The sequence below is a fragment of the Saccopteryx leptura genome, chromosome 4 (assembly GCF_036850995.1).
Source record: "Saccopteryx leptura isolate mSacLep1 chromosome 4, mSacLep1_pri_phased_curated, whole genome shotgun sequence".
Taxonomy (NCBI): domain Eukaryota; kingdom Metazoa; phylum Chordata; class Mammalia; order Chiroptera; family Emballonuridae; genus Saccopteryx; species Saccopteryx leptura.
Genome location: NC_089506.1, coordinates 102,638,481 through 102,664,591, shown reverse-complemented (window position 1 = coordinate 102,664,591; position 26,111 = coordinate 102,638,481). Strand labels below are relative to the sequence as shown.

General features: G+C 38.3%; 2 protein-coding genes across 4 annotated transcripts in view; one reads left to right on the top strand and one right to left on the bottom strand.

Annotated features, from left to right (window-relative positions):
• The window catches only part of GPALPP1 (GPALPP motifs containing 1), a 33,954-nt gene extending 26,221 nt beyond the window's left edge, over positions 1 to 7,733 (bottom strand). For all 3 annotated transcript variants that reach the window (XM_066380865.1, XM_066380864.1, XM_066380866.1), the window contains exons 1-3: positions 7,548 to 7,733; positions 2,371 to 2,500; positions 1,474 to 1,572 (exon numbers count right to left, since the gene is read on the bottom strand). In XM_066380865.1, the coding sequence (XP_066236962.1) occupies positions 1,474 to 1,572; positions 2,371 to 2,500; positions 7,548 to 7,635 (317 nt within the window). In that variant the 5' untranslated portion in view covers positions 7,636 to 7,733. The remainder of the gene's footprint in view (positions 1 to 1,473; positions 1,573 to 2,370; positions 2,501 to 7,547) is intronic.
• Positions 7,734 to 7,836: 103 nt separating this feature from the next.
• Positions 7,837 to 26,111, top strand: part of NUFIP1 (nuclear FMR1 interacting protein 1) — a 39,130-nt gene continuing 20,855 nt past the window's right edge. The window contains exons 1-7 of the mRNA XM_066380863.1: positions 7,837 to 8,229; positions 10,769 to 10,851; positions 12,005 to 12,103; positions 13,234 to 13,296; positions 13,906 to 13,982; positions 20,483 to 20,575; positions 23,903 to 24,093. Of these exons, the coding sequence (XP_066236960.1) occupies positions 7,857 to 8,229; positions 10,769 to 10,851; positions 12,005 to 12,103; positions 13,234 to 13,296; positions 13,906 to 13,982; positions 20,483 to 20,575; positions 23,903 to 24,093 (979 nt within the window). The 5' untranslated portion in view covers positions 7,837 to 7,856. The remainder of the gene's footprint in view (positions 8,230 to 10,768; positions 10,852 to 12,004; positions 12,104 to 13,233; positions 13,297 to 13,905; positions 13,983 to 20,482; positions 20,576 to 23,902; positions 24,094 to 26,111) is intronic.

Here is a 26,111-nt window from a genome sequence, read left to right as displayed (position 1 = left end):
ACACATATGGGAGTTGATGCTTCCTGCTCCTTCTCCTTCTCTCTCTCTCTCAAAATCAATAAATATTTTAAAAAAAAAAACCTCTTTGAGCCAAAACAATTTTCTATATAAAAAACAGGGAAATCTGGCATTGTTAGAAAGGTCAAATTAGCTAACATGAGATATAAGGAAGTACTACATGGCTTTATTCTGAGAGTTTTTAGCAGATCTGCAAATGCAATTACAACTCAATTCTCTGGTTTCTGGGAATTTGTGAAGATAGCATTATTTGTACATGAAATCATAAGATATAGTAAAGGAATATAATCATGGCGTGATATGGCTGCATAAAAGGTTTTGCCTACATTATTGCTATCACCTGTTTATTTCACACATATATTTTATTATAGCCAAAATATAATTCTCAAAAAAGAAACTGCTACATATTTAATAATTTCTTTTCTTTTATTTATTCATTTTAGAGAGGGGAGAGAGAGAGAGAGAGAGAGAGAGAGAGAAGGGAGGAGGTGCAGGAAGCATCAATTCCTGTATGTGCCTCGACCATGCAAGCCAGGGTTTCGAACCAGCCACCACAGCGTTCGAGGTCGATGCTTTATCCACTGAGCATATCACAGGTCATGTTTATAATTTATTTTCTTGAAAAGAATATTATATCCTCATAAAATTTCCTATAAAGGGCCAGATAGAAAATTTTAGGCTTTGAAGGTTATATTTGGGTCTTGTTGCATATCTGTCTTTGTTTTTTTAATGGCCCTTTAAAGATCCTTCTTAGCTGGGGGGCCACCTAAAAATACAGTCAACTGTCTAGCTCTGTGACTTCTGAAAATTAGGAGCTGACAAATGTGATGAAAAATTTTGAATATAAAATGTATAACAGCTTTTTATTTGTTTGTACACTTTAGTATACAGTGTTATAAATTATAAACAATTTGGTGTGCAATTTCATATTCAGCATTTAAAAATTTTACAATACCAAGATGATAGGAATCAGTATGTACTTATATGCTTACTCTGTGCCAGGCCCCATATAAGGTACACATATGTGTGTGTATATGTCTATAAATATGAAATAAAAAAGTGTGAATTAGTAGTCAAATACCAGGATTCTAGGCCCTAGGTCTACCACTTACTATATGTGCAACCTTATCTGTTTCCCAAAAAAGAGGGATAACATTCTACCCAGCCTATGGCAAAACGCTTTTGTGAGTATCAAATAGGAGATGTGGAAGTTTTAGAAACTATGAAAGTGTCACAAACATGTACTTAATTATTCTTATTATAAAAATTTTATTATAATTACTTTTATTTAAATGATCGTTTAGAAGTATATTTAGATAATTATTTTATTATAGTAAATTCAAATGTTTTATAAACATATAAGTAAAAAATAATTTCAGACAACTCTTTAATGAATTAACAGACAGTAAATAAAATGTTTGGAAAAGGCTGGCCTGAAATATTACACATTATCACCTTGGAGGAGAATCATTCTGTTTTTTAAATCCAGGAGGAAGGGCTGGTCCAAAAAATCCTTCATCGTCATCATCATCATCTTGATTTTTTTGCTGTTTTCTGTAAATACAACAGTGTAACTTTATGCATATATGTCAAAATTGATTTCACAAAACTTCAATTTTTAACTTCATCTAATTGTAGAAATGCTGAAATAATAAATTAATCTTGCCAAATAATAAAAAAAATGAACACCACATTAAGTTCTCTACTAATCTTTTCCTGACATTTATTTTTGGCTTAAAATAGTTAGAAATTGGTTACTTTTTTAAAAACAGTAATGTATCAATTTTCTATATTTTTCTATGGTGCTAAAGATTTCATTCAGCAAAGTTTTGAATAGTATTCTGCTTGCTAGATGTTTTTGAGCAAAAAGTTTATGACTTTGGCTTTTAACCTTATTTAAGGAAGGGTTTATTTTGCTATTTCTGTCTCATGGTCCTTAAAAATGCATCAAAAAAACCCTTGCTATTCAATAATAAAGATTTAACATCTTATTTACATGGACCTGTGGTGACTAGATTAGAGAGAAATCATTCATTTAACTTGAATAAAAAACAAACATTGCATATGTAATTTAAAAAAATAAATTGTATTGTTTATTTAGAATATTTAGTCACTTTAATAATACCTTAAGGAAAAATTCTATTAGCAATTTTACTGAAATTCTAGCTATCTCCACATCTATGTACTATTAGAATACATTTCTTTAGAAAAGGCGTAATTCATGAGGAAATGCAGCATGAAATGATTTCTTCCTGTGCTGTATAAATGCAGATGTCACATTCCCCTTACTAGTTATCTGTTCCAGCCACGGTATTAACTAGATCTGAAGCTTGGATTAAGAAAGTGACTGACCTTGCAGGTGGACCAGTGTCATCTTCAGATTCTCGATTTCCTTCTTCATACAAAGAACTGCTGTCCTCGTCACTGTCTGATGACTCTGAACTACTGCTCTTATAATTAGGGGGTAGCGCTGGTCCTGCAACTAAAAATTTCTCGTGTATGTCACAACTAGTCACAATTGTTTCAATGAGCCCCTAGTTGGCAATTTATACTTTCTTTTTTGAATTCACAGCACTGGTTGGCTATCATTTACATTTTATGGACTTTAATCTAATCTGCTCCTGTTTTGTGTACAGGGTTTTTTGTCTTTCTAGCTCCAGGAAGGCAGAAATCATGTCTTGCACTACGAGATTCACAAAAAATAAAATACCCATATTTACAAATATAACAATAGCATGTAATTTCCCTGACACCTTGCATGTTTTACACTGGTTGCAATTGAGGTTGGTGCAATTGCCCAGTTTCATGTTTTATTTAGTTTTTTTCTTCTTACAAACAGCTTATGGTAGACAATATTTATGTAATGCAGCTAACCAAATAACAAATCTGCCATTCCATATTCTAACATATCAAAAATCAAAACTACCCATTCTGGTTTCTGAATAAGAAACCAAATTCTCCTAGGCCCACTCAACAGAGCAACTTGCTCTCACGTCACATCTCAGAAAAATTACAAATACAGCACTATGTCTCTACATGATGCCATGATGTTACATGGACACAACAGTCTAAGTTGGCCCTGTGCACTGACACTAAAATTCTACTCTCACAGTTCCCAAGGTTGTATGTATATCAGGATCACCAAGATACCTTTTTATCCATTTCTGAATATATACACAAAAAAATGGAAAACAAGGACTTAAGTACTATATTTCCCCATGTATAAGACACAATCTTTTTCAAAAAGTTGGGGTCTAAAAACTGAGTGCATCTTACACAGTGGTTGTAGATTTTTTTTACTTGCATTTCTCGCTTTTTTTTCATGCTTGTTCTTGTACTCAATGTTGAAGACAGTGATTTGTCATCAGACAAAGATGAGGACAAGCTAATGGATGGGAGTTTTGACAGTGATGAGGAGTTGTATGAATTTTATGAAATGAAACTTGAGTTCAATAACTTTATGTAATAATTTTCACCTCCAAATTTCGGGCTCCAAAATTAAGGTGCGTTTTATACATGGGGAAATATGTTCATAGCAGCATTATTCACAATAGCCAAAAGGTGAAAACAATCTGCGTCCATAAATAGAGAAATGAATAAACAAAATGTGGTCTATACAGTATATACTATACATACTTGGAATAGTATTCAGCCTTAAAAAGGAAGGAAATTCTGAAACATGCTGCAACAAAGATGAACCTTGAGGACATTATACGATGTAGGTAGAGCGCAGAGCGCATTCCTAACAGCTGTGGCTGATGCAGTGCTGTGAGAACACTCCAGTGCCGGAAACCCTTCTAGGCACACTCAGGAGGGAGCTCACCTACTATAAGGAAGTGACACAGTGCCAACCAGGCAGCTCCCTGATCTTTTATAGCCATTGGCTTTGAAGAACACGCTGTAACACCCTATAGGCTGAACCTGTGTATATAAGCTAACTTACTTCCTGAATAAAGTGGATCTGCGTCACTGAACCTGGTCTCAGGAGTCGGGTCTCTGCTTCTCCGTCGTCCTCACCCCTGGTGAGCCTTGTCCACAACACTAAGTGAAGTAAGCCAGTCACACAAGGACCAACATATTATGATTCTACTTAAATAATGGGGGTACCTAACGTAGTGAAATTCACAGAGACAGAAAGTAGGATGGTGGTTGCCAAAGGTCAAGATGGGGGGTACTTACTGTTTAATGGGTATAGAATTTCAGTTTGCAAGATAAAAAGAGTTCTGGAGATGGAAAGTGGTGATGATTGTACAACAATATGAATGTACTTAATGATAAAACTGCACATTTCAGTGATTAATATGGTTTTATGTTATGTGTACTTTATCAGAATGAACAAGAAAAACAACTATATGCATATAATGGTCATCTGATTTATAAGTGACATTATAGTGCAGTGGGAAAGGGATGGTCTATTCAATAAATAGTGCTGGGTCAGCCTGATCAGATGGTGGCACAGTGGATAGAGTGTTGACTTGGGATGCTGAGGCCTCAGGTTCTAAGCCCTGAGGTCACCGGTTTGAGCACTGGCTAATCTGGGTTGAGTGTGGGATCATAAACATGACCCCATAGTCACTGGCTTGAACCAAAGGTTACTGGTTTGAGCAAGAAGTCACTGGCTTGGCTGAAGCCTCCTGATCAAGGCACATATGAGAAAGCAATCAATGAACAACTAAGGTGCTGCAACTATGAGTTGATGCTTCTCATCTCTCTTCTTCCTGTCTTTCTGTCCACCTCTCCCACTCTCTCCCAAATAAATAAATAAATAAATACATACATACATACTGCTGGGTCAAATGAATATCCATATGGGGTTAAAAAATAACTTTATCCCTACCTCACACCATACACAAAAATCAATTCCAGAAAGACTGTAAAAATAAATGTGAAAGCCAAAACAATAATGCTTTTAGAAGAAAACATAGAATATTTCTGTAATGTTAGAGCAGGCAAAGATTCCTTAAATAGGATACAAAAAGCGCTAGCCATAAACTAATTAAGAACTAGAATATATGAAGATTAAGAACTGTTCATCAAAATATACTAAAGACTTAAAAAGGCAACCTATAGAATTAGAAAAAGTACTTGCAACACACACCTCTGAAAAATGAGTTGTGCTTTATTCTTTTCCAACTTTAGAGTCAGTCCTAGCCTACAAATTAGAACAAACAATAAGAGATAGCTATGCATGAAGGAGTCTGAAAAGCATTTATCTGGCAAATACGAAGTGTCCACTAAACATTAAGACCAGGAGACCACAGTGAAATGATGGAGAAAGATAAGCCAACAAGTTATTCAAAAACAATGTATTAAATATGTGATGTAATTAAGTAGGAAAAAAAACCTGTGGGTAAAGAGGAAGGCATGACAGTGCTTTGGAAAGTTTGGGAAAGGCTTCACTGAGGTGACATTTAAGTTGGGCCTTCAAGGATAAAATAGGAGTTTGTCAGGTATGTCAAGAAGTGCAGAGTGAAGCCAGAAGGAGCCTAAAGAATTGAGAAACTAAAATAATCTGGAGATGTTTTCTCGGAACATATGTACCCTGATTTATCAATGTCACTGCATTTAAATTAATAAAAATAAGATAAAAAAAAAAAAAGAATTGAGAAACTGCCAGAAACTCTCTCTGGTTTGGACACTGGCTTGTGTGTGTCAGATGCAAGGACAGAACTAGAAGCTAGGAAGGCAAGAAAGCAAAGCATCTTCTCCAAGAGCTAGGGGCATTGTACATCAGAAAGCAGTAACGCAGCCTGACCAGGTGGTGGCGCAGTGGTTAGAGCGTTGGACTGGGACATGGAGGACTCAGGTTCGAGACCCCAAGGTCGCCAGCTTGAGTGCGGGCTCATCTGGCTTGAGCAAAAAGCTCACCAGCTTGGACCCAAGGTCACTGGCTTGAGCAAGGGGTTACTCGGTCTGCTGAAGGTCCACAGTCAAGGCACATATGAGAAAGCAATCAATGAACAACTAAGGTGTCGCAATCAAAAACTGATGATTGATGCTTCTCATCTCTCTGTTCCTGTCTGTCTGTCCCTATCTATCCCTCTCTCTGACTCTATCTCTATTAAAAAAAAAAAAAGGAAGCAGTAACGCAAGAGTACCAGCTTTATTCTAAATAAGGCTCCACCACCAATTAGAAGTGTGAACTGAGCAACAGCCTGGGCCTGTCCCCAATTGTAACATGAAAATGTGAACACAAAATGGGCTATGCAATAACACTGGCAAGGTCCCTGGGGCCATGTGGCAGGCCTGAAAAGCTCACTGACTGAAAGTAACCACAGAGGATGGTCTGGTCACAAATCCCTAACCAGACAGATAACGGCAAGCACACTCCAGACCTAGCTTAGCAAAGGTGAACATTCACCTTAAGTGAGCCCTGTCCATTGTTTTTACGCATGTAGAATAACATACTGTTAGAATGTCTTTCTTTTCTAGACCCTTGGAAGGCACTAGTGAAGCACCGGAGTACAGGACCATGGGAGACCACAGAACTCCTCATTGTTATCTTGTTCCCTGCATACCATCTTTATGTGCTGTAAATGTTAATTATCCTGTGCTCACCGATGTAAAAAAAAGTATGTGTTTCTTCACTTCGCTTTTTATTGTCTTAGATATTTTCCTGCTTTACTACCACCAGTGGATTTCACGTACCTTCCTTATGTTTTCTCCTTTGATTCTAAATACACAAAAGAACTGCAAAACTGTCATCTTCCAGAGCCTTTTCTCACTCCGTTGAGATCTTGCTTCTGGGCCCATTCACAAAAATTTGGCTCATATATACTCTCATGAAACTTTTATATAGATTTGGATGTTCTTTTCCTTGACAGCAAGAATAATCTCTACCTGACACAGTTGCTAGGAAGATTAAGTGACTGAATGTGTATCAATAGTTTCGCACAGCGTTCAGCCCATTTATTGCTTAATGTAAGGTGACCAACTTTTTTACAATGAAAAGACAAAAATAAATTAAAAAAAACAATATCGTAATAAAAGAGACATTTTATTCATTGCAACAAAACACTATAATAGGATAAATGCACAATTAAACATTTGTAATGTTTTATGTTGTAATTATGCTTACATGCTTATTAACTTTTAATAGTAATTATAAGAAAAAAGTACTCATTTAGATACAAATACGTCAAATCACACGCAACGGATCGACTCTGCATAGATCGAATACGGACATTTATAGATTAGTCTTCTAATATCAAAAAGGAGAACATGTAGGAGGACACTTTTTGAGGGAGCACAGAACTTACAAAAGAAGGACTATCCTCCCTAAAGGAGGACGACTGGTCACCTTACTAAATGGGAACACATTATTTTTTAATAACTACCAGGCCAAAACTCGCTTCTGAGGTCCCCACCGCCGCCTCCCCCACTGCTACGGCTTGGGGAGTAAAGTTAGCTGGAGTCGCCCACGCCCACACCCCACGTCCCTGCCTTCCACGCCTCAGACTTGTACTCAGCAAGGCCGGGCCAGAGAGGGGGCGGCCGGGCCCGGCAGGCAGGGGACCCGAGCAGCTTACCCGGACTGGCGTCCTGCTCCTCGTCCTCCGCTGTCCTCGGGGCCTTGAAGCCTGGCGGCAGTGCGGGCCCGATCAGATCCCTCGCCATGCGCGGCGGCAGACACTGACCACGCCTGCAGGTCTATCCACGCAGAGTCAAACCTACCCAAACAACAGCCCGCGATCCTTCGCAAACGCTGCCAGATTTCCCGGCGCACAGCAATGACATTGCAGCCCGTGGTTGGCTGATCCGCGCAACTCGCGTTAACGGAAGTGACGCTTAATGCCGGCTTCACATTCGCACGCGACGTTCCCTAGCTGGCGGGTGGCATGGCTGAGCCGGTTAGTGGTTTCGTGACTCCCACGGGGTGGATTTCAGCTCCGGAGCCGATCCCCACGTCGGGGTCTCGGAACGACACAACCCCACTGCCGGACAACTGGATGTTCTGGGCAATGTTGCCGCCGCCGCCGCCGCCGTCGCCGTCGTCTCCCGCAGCCGGGGCACAGTCTTCCTCGGAGGCGCAGCCCTCGGTGGAGACCCAGGCGCTCCCCGCGCCTCCCCGCTTCGACGCCCAGTCCCACCTTGATTCCCAGGCTCAAATCAACGGCCACCCTTCCTGGAATTTCCAGGCTTCGACCTCATGGCACTGGGGACAGTTTCCTAGTAGTTTTCCTCAGCATCAGAAACCCCACAACACTCCGGGTAGGCTGTTCTCTGTACCGCTCCCCCTTAACTTTTCTTCTCTCTCTTATTTCTGATTTTACGCGGCACTGTTGGAGTCTGGTCATTAATGTTATTCAGTGTAGAAGTTTTTTTTTTTAATTATTTATTGATTTTAACAAGAGAGGCGAGAGAGAGACAGGAGCAGTGATCTCTTTTCCCCACGTGCCCTGACCGGGGTTGAACCGGCAGCCTCTGTACTTCAGGAGCATGCTCTACCAACTGAGCTATCCGGCCAGGGCAATTTAGCAGTTATTTATTGAACTCCAATTGTGTGTCAGGAACTGGAGACATAGTAGTGAACAAAAAGTATGAAAATCCATATCTTTATGAAGCTTACCATCTGGTGTAGGAAGACAGACTAGCCAAACGAAGCAGGTGTATCAGAAGACAATGAGTAGTATGGATGGATATAAAGCAAAGGAGAACGATAGGTAGTGCAGTTTTAAATATCAGTGTCAGTCATAAGGAAGGTAGCATTTGGGCAAAGACTTAAGGGAGGTGAGGGATCAGATCCGCAGGTACATCTTGAGGAGTAGGGATAGGGGCAGAAGGACCTGCAGCTGCAAAAACCTCAAGGCAGAAGCTATATAGATCAGTATGGAAGCCAGTGTGGCTAAAGAGGGCTGAGCCTAGGGTAGAACTGTAGAAAATTGGGGAAGAGGGCAGACCTGTGAGGGCCTTGTAGTCGGTGGGACTTTGAATTTTACTGTTGTGATAAGGGTAGTGCAGGGGAGTACATTTTTTTGTATGTGTGTGTGTGTATTTTTCCGAAGCTGGAAACGGGGAGGCAGTCAGACAGACTCCGGCATGCGCCCGACTGGGATCCACCTGGCATGCCCACCAGGGGGCGATGCTCTGCCCATCTGGGGCGTTGCTCTGTTGCAACCAGAGCCATTCTAGCGCCTGAAGCAGAGGCCACAGAGCCATCCCCAGCACCCGGGCCAACTTTGCTCCAATGGAGCCTTGGCTGTGGGAGGGGAAAAGAGAGAGAGGAAGGAGGGGGGGGGTGGAGAAGCAGATGGGCGCCTCTCCTGTGTGTCCTGACCGGGAATCGAACCCGGGACTCCTGCACTCCAGGCCGTCGCTCCACCACTGAGCCAACCGGCCAGGGCCGGGAGTACATTATTTGATTTATGTAAAAACATGTGGCTGCCAATGGGAATTGAATGGAAAGGGGGCCAGTTAGGAAGTTATTGCAATTCTCCAGGTGAGAGATATTGGGGACTTGGACCAGGGTGGAGCTCAGGAGATGATGAGAAGAAGATGGATTTAGGTATATCTTGAAGATAGGGTAGGACCAAAACGATTTGTTGAAGGATCAGATAGGGGTGTGATATAAAGAGGGGATAAGAATAACTTAAAAGTTTTTCCCAAACAAGTGGGAGGATGTGGATGGAGCAGACTGGGGGAAAAAGAGCAGGAATTAAGTTTAGAATGCGTGTGTCAAGTAGAGATGCTGAAAAGGCTGTGAGCTCTTTCATACTTTCAGGGGAGATCTGTGGCTGGAGTTGTAAACTTGAGTGTCATCAGCATATAGATTATATTTAAAGCCATGAGATTGTTCACTATTCTTCAACTTAAGATTCAGTTTACATTAATTTGAATGTAAATCAGTGTTTACCATGTGCCAAAAACTGGGAATATGAATTTGCCTAAGGCAGTCCTGAATCAGGTGGGATGGGTTTATTACATTTAATCCCAATACAGTGTGACTGGTGATGGAGACCTAGAAAAGGTGATTTCAGAGTGTTGAGGAGTTGGGGACAGCTTTTGGAAGAAGTGCCTTGGGAGATATTTAGGAAGACATACTTTTTAGGTAGAGGCAAAGAGGTGTCAGTACCACGTGAGTTCTGAAGAGTGCAGGGTTCTAGTGTGACTGAAGCAGAGTGTGTGTGGAAGGTGTCAGGAAAGAGTGAAAAAATAAACCAGGATCTCACTGAAGGGCTCTAGGAAGCCATTTGCAGATTTTGAGCAGAGTTATGACCACTGGACGATTATTTTTGTGGTGTCAGTTATTGGCAAGGAGGACTTAGAAATTGGAATACAGTTCGGGAAACAGTAATGTAGGAAATGCAGTAATCTAGGAAAACTGTCAGTAATCAGGGTTTCAGAGTTGGATCATGGCAATAAGAAAGAAGAATTTGAGAGAATATGTATTTCATAAGATTTTTTTCTTGGTGTAAAGTTGATGTTGGAAGAGCTGAATAGAGGTTTTACTGTTTACATTTCTAATGTTTGAAATAACTACAAGGTATTTTATCTGAGTAGCTTGTCCATTGCTTAGATGTTTAAAGCATGTATGGACACTTAATCTTTCCACTATATATTAATTTGAAAAATACATATTTGGTAGACTAGACTAGTCTTAATCTTCGATAATTTGTTCAAACTACTATCCTTCTTAGAAGGGGGCAGTTTACCACTGTTTTTACTCAAATATTTGTGACATGCTATAGCAAATAAAAATTTAAATAATTGTTTAGTTACAAATATTTATGGATCTCTTTTTGTTTTTCAGTTAAACATTCTTATTGTCAACAAAGATATGATGCACAGTTTACTGACTTCAACTTCCCTCTTAGTAGAAAACATAAAAAAAAGGTATTTTTGAAGATGCTCTTGAGCCCCTATGTTACTTGGGCCCCTATGTTACTCTTTCATATCTCGTGCTTCTATCATTACTCTCTCCATGTTTTGCCTCCATTATTGACACAGTGGAGCTTAGCTACAATAGAAGCTTTAAAGATCTTAGCTGTAAGTAAAAATTGCAGGTGAAATCTTTTTGAGAAATATGTGGAGAAATTATAGAAAAAAGAAACATTGAATTCATTTCAAAATAGTATCAGGAGTAAATGTTATTGAGAATTATGATTACAGATAAATGTAAATATTATTAAACCTTGATGAAGTAAAATATGTATAAGTTATATATATGTGTATTCCTAGAAATGAAGGGATGGAATTAAAAGTCTTTGTATTTTTTTAAGGAGCAACAACTCTTGCTTATGTTCAGAGACCCAAGTCTTAAAATGGGCTTCCTTTATTCTGATGTAGTTCATAATCTGGTCTTTCAACTTTTATAGTGTGTAAATAATGTCATTAGTTTAGAATAAGTTGAATAAGATACTTTATTTTGGCATGAAAATATGTAGCTAATAGTAACAAAATGTTGTGAAACTGTACTATATTTATTAGCATCACAACACTAAATATTTCATATAGGATTTATCATTGTAATAATCTTTGTTTTATGTTTAGGCATAAAGTAACAAATTGGGAATAAAAAAGAACTAATCTTTACCTAAGTAATATTTTTCTCCTTCTGTAGTTTTAAATATATATATATTTACATGTGTGTTTAAATTTACATATATTTAAGTATATATATTTATATATATATAATTTTTTCTAAAAGATGAAATGCTCTTTTTACACTGTATATTTTTAGATTGTCTTGATATGTGCTCTTATAAGTCTTAATTAGACTGCTACTGTGTGAGCTGTTCATTATTTATGTTAGCTCTATCAGATTTTAAAAATTTTGTTATGCCTGGCTTTTCCTAATATTTGCTTAAAATAAAAGAAAGAAATGGAATAGAATTGTCTTTTCATTAATAATGTCTTCAAGGGTTTTTCCCATGTTCAAGGATTATATGAAAAATCAAAATATGTATTACTAGAGGGAGAGTTATATTTTTATTATTGATTAAAGATTTTTTTTCAAAAGCTTAATGTCTCTTCATTTTGTTTGCAGAAAAGAAAAGAACCAGTGTTTCACTATTTTTGTGATACCTGTGATCGTGGTTTTAAAAATCAAGAAAAGTATGATAAACACATGTCTGAACATACAAAAGTAGGTTGTCTTGAAATTTATTTAACAGAATGGGTATACTTGATAGAAATTCTAAGCTTTTTTTCCTTAAAAGTTTATAGTTCATAGAAATTTTTTTCCCCCCTGTATTTTTCTGAAGCTGGAAACGGGGAGAGACAGTCAGACAGACTCCCGCATGCGCCCGACCGGGATCTACCCGGCACGCCCACCAGGGGGCGACGCTCTGCCCCTCCGGGGCGTCGCTCTGTTGCGACCAGTGCCACTCTAGCGCCTGGGGCAGAGGCCGAGGAGCCATCCCCAGCACCCAGGCCATCTTTGCTCCAGTGGAGCCTCAGCTGCGGGAGGGGAAGAGAGAGACAGAAAGGAAGGAGAGGGGGAGGGGTGGAGAAGCAGATGGGCGCTTCTCCTGTGTGCCCTGGCCGGGAATCGAACCCAGGACTTCTGCACACCAGGCCGACGCTCTGCCACTGAGCCAACCGGCCAGGGCCTATAGTTCATAGAAATGTTTGATGACCTGACCAATTGGGACAGTAACCCTGGGATTTGCAGTTTGAGGGTGGGGAGTCCACTGCTTCAGGAGGAGGTAAGATGGCAGCAAAGAAGTGGGGTCTGGCAGCTGTAAGTGCGCGTGGGCTTCCTGCTTTGCAAGCGGGCTGGCCCTCCCCTCCACTTGCTCTGTGTACCTTTGTAAGTTCTTTTCCTCTTAAGGCTGCTCTTGACCATTTAACCACACTGTGTAATTTGCCATGGGCCTTCATACTCTAAGGATGGTTTGGACCTCATTAACTACTTTGAAAGTGTTTTTAACCGGAATATTTGGGAAGTAGAGATAAAAAGAAAGTTCTTAGTTTGGAAAAGATGCTCTTTCAGGTTATAGGAATGCCCCTCATTTTTAGGAATAAAGAACATTGTATAACATTGAAAGTATATAATATGTATTACTGTACTATGTACTTTGAAAATGTCATTTCTTTTTAAATTCAACACTGTTTTGGGTAATCTTTTGTTTGTTTTTGACGTAACTATGCAGTGATAACACCACACATATGGGATAACTGTGTAATATGTCCAGAATATGTCTGTATGTGTAGTAATAGGGTATACTTAATATGGAAAACACTGAATTGTCCTTTCTTTGTTAACTCTTTCAGTGTCCTGAAGTAGACTGCTCTTTTAGTGCACATGAGAAGATTGTCCAGTTCCACTGGAGAAATGTAAGTTCTTGTGTGGGTTTTTAAATTTTTTTGGATACATTTTATTTTTTGATCTGTTATTGTCAATAACTTTTCATTTATATAGCCTAATAATTAGCATTCATGCAGTATTTTGTATAGCACTTTTACATCTATTATTCAATTTTATCCCACAAACCACTGTGTAAGTAGCTAAATATTGGCCCTATTTTATAGAAAAAATAGTGATTTCCTCAGGGCCTCAGAACTGATTCTTGCATTTGAGTTTTTTACTCTAAATGCTATGGTGCTTTTCTGTACCATACTGCTTCACATTGTTTTGTATATTTATTTCTTTAGCTACTTCAATTTTGGTTATTAGGTAGTTACTTTTAGTATTTAATAATTGAAAAGTGGGTGACATATTTACTTTGTAACCAAAATTATGTTACTCCTTCTTTTCTTATCATTATTTAAATACACAGGAAATTATTCTTTATTCTTGAAAGAAAAATCATAATAAGGATGGATAAAACATGCTTACGTAGTTTTAAAATTTGGGGCGTCGAGTCTTCATTTTCCCCTTAATGCTTGAGATTTAGTCAAAAGCATAGATATGCTTCCTGATGTTCAGCAGGCTTTTTCCCCTAGATGCATGCTCCTGGGATGAAGAAGATCAAGTTAGACACCCCTGAGGAGATTGCCAGATGGAGGGAAGAGAGAAGAAAGTGAGTAGAGATTAGAACTTGTGAAATAACTTTCTTTTACAAGGCAAGGCTGAATATTTTGAAATAATGACTTTGTTCAAGCCACTGCTTCTAGAAAATCTTACCTTCTCTATTTTTGAAGTTCTGCTTATTACTTTAACCCAGCTGAAATCCTGCCACTTTGGGGATAGTTTTCCTCATCTGCCTACAGAAATATCCTCCCTTTCTTTGAATAGGGTATCTGCTCTGCCTCTTTAGCATAGATGTCCCTTATTAGAGTCCTATTGATGAACTTGGCATATGTATCTTTTTTAAAATGACTTACAGGCTTCACAAGTGTAAGAACCATGTTTTACATGGCTGTTTATCCTCATAGTATTGTTGATATAGGGAATCATATAAGTGTGTGTGTGTGTGTGTGTGTGTGTGTGTATGGAGCTTGGAAATACCTTTATTATGTATAGAATTCCGTTTTGGTACATACAAGTAAGTGGTTAGACAAATCTTGCTGAGACTCCTTTTTAATATATGTTTTAAACTATTCCTTTGTTGTTTTTAAAGAAGTGGGCAGAAATGTGTTTATCTGATTAATAATTATGATTTTTAAATTAGTAATAGAACATACTAATTAAACTGCTATGGTTTTTGAACATTGAATTTTCACTGCATTGGACTGACAGTCACTGAGACAAGCCAAATTGGTGGCTTTCCCCATAGGAATGTGAACTATGCCCCCTTGTGGTTTTGTGCAGCTAGTGCTTAAATGGAAAAAAATCTATTGGCTAAAGAAACTTAAGGAATTTGAAATTACAAACTATTTTAGATAGCATGTGTTTATATAAAGCCCCTGCTAGAAGGCTAGTTTTATTTTCTAATGTTAGTGAGAAATCTCAGCAACTTTTCTATTTGTGTTAATGTAGTTATATCTTTGAATAACTTCTTGACAATGGTTTAGCTTGAAAATTAGAGGTAAACATTCAGTATTTAAAAAGGCAAAGATTTACTATATATGGCCAAGGTCACTGAAAGCTGATAGTAGACTCTTGCCTTTAGTACCCTCACCCTAATACGAGATGTAGGATAAATATATGTGATGTGGCCATGAGACCATAGATAACTAAAGCATTAAATTTAATTATGTAGGGACAATGTCTGGTCAAGGCATACTTGGAGTCTTTGGAGGCAGGGCCTCAATTTGTCTTTCAAGGCTTCTTGTAAGAGGTGTAGTGCCTGCCCTCTCTTCTCTTATTTTAAGGTATGTTATACATACAGTGAAATTCACCTGTTTCAATGCATAGTTCTGACAAATGTATATAGTTGTGTAATCACCACAGTTGAGGTCTAGAATAGTATTCTATCACCTCAAAATACTCTTATACTCTTTGTGGTCAACTTCTCCCCAACCTTCAGTTCCTAGTTACCACTGATCTGTTTTCTGTTCTTATATTTGTACTTTTGCAGAACATCATATAAATGGAATCATACAGTCTGTAGCTCAAAAGCTCAAAAGTCTGACTTTTTCTCTTAGCACAGTGCATTTGAGATTCTTTTCTGTTGCATGTGGTAGTAGTTCACTCCTTTCCACTGCTATTGTTCTGTCTCATATGTATGTCCCATATATGAATATACCACAATTTGTTCATCCATTTCCCAGTTAAGGGACATTTGGGATGATTTCAGTATTTTATGATTATGAATAAAGCTTTCATAAACATTGGCATACAGGCTTTTGTTTAGAACATTTACACAAGTTCTTACTTGACTTGGGTAAATTCCTAGGACTTGTATTGGTTGGTCATGGTAAGCATATGTTTAACTTTATAAGAAACTGCCAAAGCTTTTAGGAGGTGAGTTTTAAAATCAGTATATGCCTAGTTGGGCATGTAAAGCATCCAGATTAAAGAGGACAAAGAGGATGCAGGTGCACTTGCATCAGGTGAGGTTGTGCTCCACGAAGTGGAATAGCAACCTTACAATTGCGGCTTAGCACCAAGAGGTTTATTTTTCGCAAGTAGAAGTCCAGAGCTACTGTTGCTGCTCATCAGCACCATTATTCCCCAGGCTTTCTCTTGTTAGTCCTTTGTGGGAGGTTTCATTTTCATGTCCACCAGGTTTCTGCATATCCAAAAACTAAGCCCACATTTTAGGCAGGAAGAAGAGAAAAAGGCAAAAGTCACACATAGCCGAGTGTGCCCCTTTTCATTAGGAATATAGAAGCTTTGTTTTTAGCTCCAACCAGGAGACTTCTGTGTAGCTATCATTGAAGTAGCTTGCATGGCCACCTTTAGTGATGAAATAGCCCCAAACTAAAGTGTTAAGGAAAGGGGAGAACATGTAGCAACATTTGCCGCAGTGCTTGGTGGGAAAGTTTAAAGATTGTTGGATTTTACATTCTAAGCGATACTTGGAAGCAGCTCTATTCTCAATAAAGGATAGATGAGCAAGTGTTTAATATGCTTGTTGGTGATTCTTTGGTGTGGGATAGCTGGGGGCAGAGGGGAGAGAGTCTAGTTGTAGTTTCTAGAATGTAGGCTGAAGGTATGACTATGACAGTGGACAGAGTAGCTTGGAAGAAGACTGGGCAAAATCTATGGAGTGAATAAGTGAGGTTACAGATTTGTGAAATTATGAAATGCTTAAAGAAAATGAGGAAATTGGGTGAGGATGACAATTTTGGGTGAATTTTTTTGTACCTATGATACTGCCTTATTAACAGAGCATTCTGAAATTATCTTTTGGTGCTTGCTGAATTCACCTGAAGTTCTTTCATATCTTGTTTTTCCAGTTCTTGTTCTTTAACTTATTCAGGTGTTATTTCTGTAAATGTATTTTGTTAATAAAAAGTATGAGAAACATTTCTTTTGGCACATTTGATGGATTTCTCTTAAATACACTAACTTCTCTCAACTAGCAGTTTTTATAAAACCTATTATGAAAATACATTTGCTTTCTAAATTTCTGTTACTCAATTTTTAAAAAACGCTATTTGAACTCCTAAAAAGCGTGAATTTCACATTGATACGGCAGAATGATCCTCCTGTGTTGAATTTTATCCTGTGAGAGCTAAACTCTTTCTGAGGAAGCCACTGTATTTTTTGACATGCAGGAACGGTAACGGCTTTGTAATTGCTACCTCAGAAAATCTTGTGAAAGATTTTCCACAGAGGAATAATTTTGGAGCTGGAAGAAAACGCTAAAGATTTGTTTGGTTTATTACTCCTTTAAAGAAAGTATGTCTTTGCTTTTATTCCGTCGTTATTTTCTTCATTAGCCAAAATCAGAGATGCCCTTGTACTTAAACACTTCAAGGCTTTTTACGAATAGCCTGCAAAAAAAAATTCCACACAAAAAAGTGATTCTTAATTCCTGGCCTACGAGGTAGAAATGCTGAATGATCTGGCGTTAGGGAAAGTGAGTGGTAGAGGCAGACTTGTTTATGGCAGATAGGGGCCCACTAGGTGGAGTAGTTTTGTGATGTTTATTTCAGTGGTTGCTGTGGCTCTGAGGAAATCCTTTGAAATTGTGTCCCCAGTTCTTTCAGAATGCCAACAGAGGGAGTCTGCTCCTCAAGATTGCTACATCTTTTTGAAGTTCAGAAAGACTTTGAAATAAAAATGTACAGTAGTAAGGCTTGTATTGAAGCAGTTGTGGTTCAGTGAGAGTAAAGAAGGGTTTGTGTTTTTATGGAGAAAACTAAGTGGGTGGTGATTTGGGTGTAAGGAAGGAGAGTATAATGTAACCAGAACAATATGTGCCAAGCTCGTGGTTGACACAGTTTTGCCCATTATTGACTCTAGTGCTTAAGGCTTGTCACTGGAGGCTTAAAGCACAGGCGAGAGGAAGATAAAGAGGTGGGATGAAATGAAATAGGAAGAGAAGAGAAAGGTTTGGCTGTGGTTTCAGGGCCTGTTCCTCTGGGGGTCCTGGAGGAGAGAAAATGATTTTAGCAGACAAAAATAGAGAAACCAATGTGAAAATATCACTTATCCCAGTCTTTATAACTCTGTCACATCCATTCTCTAACAAGAAATATTGGGTTAAGTTTTATCTGTACATAATTGTGCAATGTAAGAAAATTTGATTTTTTCAACAGGCTTTGAATTGGTTATTTCACTTGTACTTTGGAACCTGACCTGTGACCTTTATGAAGGCTCCAGGCTTTTCCTTACCCTTGTATCTCAGTGTGATGTTGCAGGAGGAGCTTTCGGATCGTTATGTGTGAGACTCTGTCTTGTGTTTCTGGTATCCCTGTTTAGGGATAATTTGTTTTCTAATATTCTTAGTTTTTAGTCTTTATGTTCTATGCAAATATGAACAGTTTAGATTTGGGGCCAAGATTTTATTAGTTTAAGCACTGAAAAATAGAATCTTACAGCTTTGCAGGTGGTATTGAAAGGTCTATCTTTGGAAAGTGATACTGTAATCAGCCAGAAAGGAAGTAAGCTGGAAAGACTTCCGCCAAAGGAGTTTCTACAACTTTCTTGATGTCTTGTATAAGGAATTCTTTTTGCACCTCACCTAAAATCCACCTGCTATAACAAATGTTTATATTTTTTATTATTGAGAAGCACTTTTGTAGCATCTACTTGTGTGTGTGGGACACTAGAGTACCAAATCTTATTTTTTAGCATATGGCCTACCATGTTAAGGGTCTGCAGTACTCAGAAGAAAAATGGTGAAGAAACATAAGTAGTATGAAGAAGTGACTTCTGAGAGATGTGAAGGGCGTTGAGTAGCTGCGAGCTTCATGCCTAGACGCGGGGCCTGTGAAAGCCATCACCTTTTCTCAGCATTTCTGCGTCTACACTGTGTCTTTAGGTTAGCACAGCTGGCTGCCAATCTCTTGATGAGGTCCTTTATTGTCGCGTCCCTTCCTCTTTTCAAGGCTGCAAATAGTTCCAGTTCTTTTCATCTTCAGAGGTTTTATTTTTCATTCTGTTAATCATCTTTGAGTCTCTTCTGAACTCCTTCCAAGTATTATTTTTCTTCAACCCTCCTTTTTAGTTTTGAAATACGAAACTGGACACAGTGCCCTGAGAGTTTCTGACCACTTTTGAGTATTGTGAGAGGAAGGTTTCACACTTGTACGTGTGCTGGAGTCCATTTCACATAACCTTAGATTATATTTGCTCTCCAAAAGCATAGTCTTATGGTACTGACTAGCTGTCAGACCTTTATCTCCTTATGACCTTGATCTTTTCCTCTTTGGTTATTTATAACTTATGTATTCATCATCTTTTATTTATGGAGTTTATTTTTCTTGGCTGAATAGATTGCTCTGCACTGTTCTCATTGAAATGCATTGCCTTTTTTGCTGATTACTTCACCACTTAATGTCTTTTCAGTTCTTACCTTCCAATGTGGCCCACCAATACTGTCTGTGCTATTCAAGTCAGTGATGAAGGTGTTAAAAATAAAAAAAGGAGATAGAAACAATGTCAGAACAAGATTTGTTGATGTTTCTCAAAATTTACTGTGATGAACAGCTTGGCTAAGTGGTAGAGATCTGTCTGTATTCCCCTCCGACTGTCCTTTTTCTGCGTCTAAGATCCACCCCCCTCACTGTGAGAATTGAGTACCTGCATCTCTGTATAGCTGTGCCACAAAACAAAGAAATGTTTACCAGAGCACACAGCTGTTGGATTTAATCTTAATCACTGCTTTGTATGTATCTCTTCCTGTTCATAACTTGCAGGAGCTCCATCTCCACCGAATTAAATATGAACTTTCTGGTCTTCCATTCAAGGCAGATATTGGCCGCAGCCTCCCTTTCTGGTCTGATCACCAGTAACTGTGTTTTATACAAAATGAACCATTTGTTATTCCCTGGATTTCTCTCACATTTTGGAGGTCTTGATTTGTCTGCACTGTTTCTCTACTTAAAACACTCAAAACCTTTTTTTTCTGATTTGTTTATTAACACCATTTAAGACCAATTTCTTCCACATTCCTTTCCAGATTTCTCCAGCTCAATATGATCTTTTCTCCCACCCTCCAATCTTTATGTTCTTTGGAGTGATTATTATATTTTACCTTTTTTTCAAAGCTGTTTGTGTACTTCTATTATCATTCCTGGTAGACTGTCTTTTTTGAGAAGTCTTTTTGTCACCTGGGTAACTTTGGATGTACCTACTGTGTATTTGCATAAGTTATTGTGTAGACTTACATTTGTTTCTTTACAGTATTTATGGGTACATCCATACCAAATAAATGGATCAGTTTGAGCACATTGTATGATACATTTGATTTAAATTCTAGTGCAAATCTTCTTCCCTACCGGTAGCAATTTGTAGACTTTCAGCTGGTCTAACTTTGAGTAGCATTGTTATAGTCTACTTTTTTCCTCCAAAAAAGATTCTAGGAGAAATTAAAGGTTTTAAATCTTATATGAAGGTTTATATAGCTTCCGATTTATGGTTAGCCATTAAACAAAAATTGCTGAATGCAGCAATTGCTCGATTGCATAATTCAGGTTGTATTTTTAAAACTCTCTCATAATAGTTTTTTACTTTGTTTTGTAGAAACTACCCAACTCTGGCCAATATTGAAAGGAAGAAAAAGCTAAAACTTGAAAAGGAAAGGAGAGGTGCAGTATTGACGACAACACAGTATGGGTAAGTTCCTTAAAATTGCCTGCATTCTTGCTGCTTATTTTAAACAAGAATATTTATAAACAATAAAAAGAACATATACCAACATCTTAAAATCTCTGCACTCCTAATTCTAAAATCTTTTGTAACTCTTTTACTTAAAATAATTAATGCCTGTATTTGTATGCTTTTCGAAAAGATTTGTAATTAATAAGTCTTCCTGTCTCTGTCTCTCCGGTAAGCAGTTCCCCTTCCCAAAGACAGCCCATTTTACCCTCCCAAAGGTGTTCCACATGTATACAGAACCTCCCCCCTTTGGACACTATTCTACACCTTGGTGTTTTAGCTAAATAATATACTTGGAGATCGTCCCATATTAGTACAAAACAGGTCTCATTCTTTACTGATGTGTAGGAAACTTAAGGATAGCTTACAGGGTCTTCGTGTGTGTGTGTATGACTATAGACAGACATTTAAATTCTTACCAAACTTTTGCTATTCCTGAGGAAGGATTCCTGGAAGTGGATATGTTGAGTTAAAAGATGTGTGTGTGTCTGTAATATTGATAACTAATTGCCAAGCTGTTCTAGTTACTCTTCCACCAGCAGCATATATAAGACACCATTCTCACTCCCTCACCTCCTTAGAATTTTTTCAGATTTTTTTTCCATTTTATTTTTTTACTGAAATGTATTTTTGTGTGTGTGTGTGACAGAGACAGAGAGAGGGACAGACAGGAAGGGAGAGAGATGAGAAGCATCAATTCTTCGTTACAGCTCCTTAGTTATTCATTGATTGCTTTCTCACATGTGCCTTGACTGGGGGGCTCCAGCAGAGCAAGTGACCCCTTGCTTAAGCTGGTGACCTCTGGGCACAAGCCAGCAACCTTGTGCTCAAGCTGGTGAGTCCGCACTCAAGCCAGCAACCTTGTGGTTTTATACCTGGGTCCTCTGCGTCCCAGTCCAATACTCTATCCACTGTGCCGCTGTCTGGTCAGGTGAAATGTATTTTTAATATAAGTAAAATATACAAATCTCAAATGTACTTGGTGGATTTATGTACTTGGTGGATTTATGTACTTGGTCAATTTATGCCCATACATACGCACCCATAACTATATACCTACATACCCATGTAACCTTCACACAGATTAATATAGTAATGTGCTGTCTAACTGTGGTGTACGTTTTCACAACTGTGTCGTTAGGCAATTTTGTCATTGTGTGAACATTATAGAGTGTACTTATGCAGAGTTGAATGGTATAGGCTGTCTGGTATAGCTTAGTGCACCTCGGCTATAGACCTTTACAGCGTATCACTGTACTGAATATTGTAAGCAATTGTTAACACAATGGTAAATATTTTTTATGTCTAAAAATAGAAAAGATATAGTAAAAATAGAGTTAAAGATAAAAAGTGGTACACCTGTACCCTGATTTATCAATGTCACTGCATTAAATTTAATAAATAAATAAAAAAGTGGTACACCTGTATTGGGCACTATGAATGGAGCCTGCTGGACTGGAAGTTGTGCTGTATATAATTGTGTATGTGTATAATAATTTCACATGACTGGCAGCACAGTAGGTGTGTTTACACCAGCATCACAAACACGAGTAATACATTGTGTAATGAATGGCATTAGACAGCTCTGATGACCCAGGTTTGAAACCCTGAGGTTGCCAGCTTGCACACAGGCTTACCAGCCTGAGCACAGGGTCTCTGGCTTAAGATTGGGGTCATAAACATGATCCCATGGTCACTGGCTTGAAGTCCAAGGTCACTGGCTTGAGCAAGGGGTCACTGGCTCAGTTGGAGTCCCTAGTCAAGGTACATATGAGAAAGCAGTCAATGAATAACTAAGGCACTACAAGTATGAGTTGATGCTTCTCAGGTCTCTCCCTTCCTGTCTGTCTGTCCCTATCTATCACTCTCTTTGTCTCTCTTGTTTTAAAAAATAAGTAATCTCTGTATTGCAGAGATATTAACTGAATATATTGGGCTCTGGCCGGTTGGCTCAGCCGTCGAGTGTTGGCCCAGCATGTGGGCTCGATTCTGGTCAGGGCACACAGAAGAAGCAACCATCTGCTTCTTCCCCCTGCCCCCTCCATCTCTCTCTCTCTTTTCCCATCCCACAGCTATGGCTCAAATGGTTCAAGCAAAGTTGGCCCCAGGCACTCAGGTCCATGGTCTTGCCTCAGGCGCTAAAATAGCTTGGTTACCATGCAACAGGGCAGTGGCCCAGACAGGCAGAGCATCACCTGGGGGCTTGCCAGGTGGATCCCATTTGGGGCGCATGAGGGAATCTGTCTCTACCTGCCACCTCTCACGTAATAATAATAAAAAATATTGGATTAGCAAATTATTTAGAAAATGCTATAATACCATTTATTAAGGGCTCAGTGTGTTACCTTGTTCTAGATGCAAAGGACTTTATAGTAATTTCTCTTTATGTCTCTCTGATTCCCGTTCTACAGATGAGGGAGTAAACTGACTCAGGTGTGTTGATATTGTCCAAGAGACACAACTATAAGCAGCAAAATTAGGATTTGAACCCAGATTTCTAATTTCTATACTCTTCACTGCAGCTTTCATTATTAATGAAAAAAAATGAATTTTTCTCTATAAATGACAGATTAGAATAAACATATGTATCTTTGTGAAAATTCAGCCCTAGCAAAAGATACCTTGTATTGTAGATACTGAGAATGTAGGTGATACTGTAAACCTTTTTTTTAATGATTTTTTTCTACACATAGTTTACATTAGAATATATTCACATAAGTGTTTGTTTTCCTTCGAAGAGGAGTATTGTAGTGGTTCAGAGGGCACTTGGTTTGAGGTGGGTGTGAAATTGTGCTCAGCTTATTCTCCTGTAAAGTGAATAGTACCTGTCTAATCAATTTCAAAGAGTTGTCATGAAGCTCAAACAAGGCAGCATATTTGTAAATGCTTCAGAAATTTTAAGACTCCTTAAAAATGAGTAGACAAAAGTTAACACACTTTAAAGTCTAAGAAGCACTTTATTTTATGTACAATAGGAATAAAAAAAAGGTACTGGTTAAATTCACTTGCTATCAATTGTACAACATAATCTAGTTTCAGAGGTTTTAAAATATGGGAGGAAACATCTTGGAATTGATGAAATATGGTATATTGTGGCGTGTTACTCTTTTACAATTTTTCCATAGAGTTCTCTGCTTCAGAAACCATTGACTTGATTTTATTCTGGTCTATTTAATGAACTGGGTGATAAGTGATTGATTGACAGATTTTTTTTTTGGCATTCAATAGATTTTTTTCAAATATTTTTTGAAAGGTCAGTGTTTTTGTTTTGTTTTTTTACTACAGTAAGATGAAGGGAATGTCCAGCCATTCACAGATGGCGAAGATCAGAAGTCCTGGCAAACATCACAAGCGGAAAAACCACCGTGCTGCCCGGAGAGCAGCCATTGGGCCAGGCAGTCACTTGTGTGATTCAAAGCCTGAAGGTCCTAAAGCAAATGCAGACCCTCTTAGTGTGTTGGTAAATACTGACTCTGGTAAGTTACATAGGAAAACAGTGTGTTTTTAAGTATAGACTGTGATGCTTAAGGTGATTTTTCACAGTGCTGTTTGTGGAAGTTTAATGGTAAATATGTTAAAAATGTAGAATGATGCTTTTGTTTTTATTTGTTAATAGGAATCCCTTGTTAAAACCTCATTTCAGGTCTTCTTTTCTGAACGCTGGGGGTGGGCAATTGAGGCAGGCAGGATAGGGAGGAATGATAATATATGTTGGATAATTTCCATAATATTGTGTAATCTTATAAATTCTCTTAAGATTGTCCTGAGTGTATTGATGCTGTAAAATTCACATTTGCCCAATTATATGAAGTTTTTCCCACCTGTAAAGTAGCAATCCTGTGGAAGCTAGACTTATTTATGCTACTGAGCGTGAACATGGTATCTTTGGGTAAATGATATTAATTCATTGTATTTGAGTAATGCTGTTTATTCTTAGGGTATAGACAATATATTTATGTGTTTATTGAATTCCCTATTGAACTGGTGGGGAAAGTTTATTCTCGCTTCTAAGCTGAAAAATTATTTTCTTTTTTTTTTCTTTTTTCTTTTTTATTTTCAGAGACAGAGAGAGAGTCAGAGAGAGGGATAGACAAGGACAGACAGACAAGAACGGAGAGATGAGAAGCATCAATCATTAGTTTTTCGTTGCGCATTGCAACACCTTAGCTGTTCATTGATTGCTTTCTCATATGTGCCTTGACCTTGGGTCCAAGCTGGTGAGCTTTGGCTCAAACCAGATGAGCCCGCGCTCAAGCTGGTGACCTCGGGGTCTCGAACCTGGGTCCTCGGCATCTCAGTCCGATGCTGCTATCCAGTGCAGATATCATTCAACCTCTGAGGCTCCATTTTCCCTTCTGAAAAATGCAAATGTATATGGAAATATTTCCACCACCTTTCCTTCCAATAGCTTTGGGATATTTGATATAATTGCCCGTGTGTCCTCTTTTGCAAAGGATTATGCTTAGTGAGTGGACTGAGGTTGCATTGTAGGTTTGCTAGCAGGTTCTCTTCAGGCTGGGAGATACTAGCTTCACATGACAAATTATTGAACTTATGGCTGGCAGGAAACGGGTATATCTAATCCACCGACCGAGCTAGGATGGAAAACAATCTTAGCATAAGAGAATGTTAGACCAAAATTAAGATGACATTTAACACCAACTAACACATACTGAGTAAGGTTTTGACTGCTCTCAGTGTTTTATATGTATTAACTCGTTTCCTCATAACAAATCTTTTACATATGTACTGTTGTTACTTCCATTTTAGAATGGAAGAACACACGGTAAGTAACTTCCCTTAGTCATGTTTCTAGTCAGTGGTAGAGCCAGAGTTTGAACTTAGGCGTCTGACTCCACTGGTACACCTTACTTATACTTATGAAGCCTGAATTTGTCTAAAAAATATTGCATGGGCCCAGGACAGTTGAGATAAGGTAGTTCCGCATTCACAGAAGAGTATTCTCCCTTTTCCTGGTGGCATATTTTGGTTTTCCCTGGACTGATTTAGTGAACATTATATGCTGTCTTGAAACATTTAATATTGGTTGTGGGTTGAGTTAGTTCATTACATACCTAAGTTACTTATTGTCTTTATTCTTTGGTCAGGCTTTATTTTTATTGGTTGTTGTGAATTGATTTAATATATTTTTAGAGCTGCCAAAAACAAATGTAATAGGTGGTGTCCTGGAGCTAAACTAGGCCTGTTGGGCTCTGATCAAACACTTTACCTTTGGCAGGCTTGTGAACACTTGCTCATGCTTGGCCTGTTTACTTAGGTTCTTAGACGTTCCAGATAATAAAAACTTTGGTCAGATTAATTTCAGAAAAACTCTGTGATTGAGCCTTTATCTGTAGAATGGCATAAATGTTATTTCTGTCCTTAAAACCAGTCTTAAAAATAACAAGGGTAGATACATTTATATTTTATTCCTAAATCTAATTTTTAGAATCCATGATCCTAACTAATCCAGTGAAGTTAAATAAATGTCTGG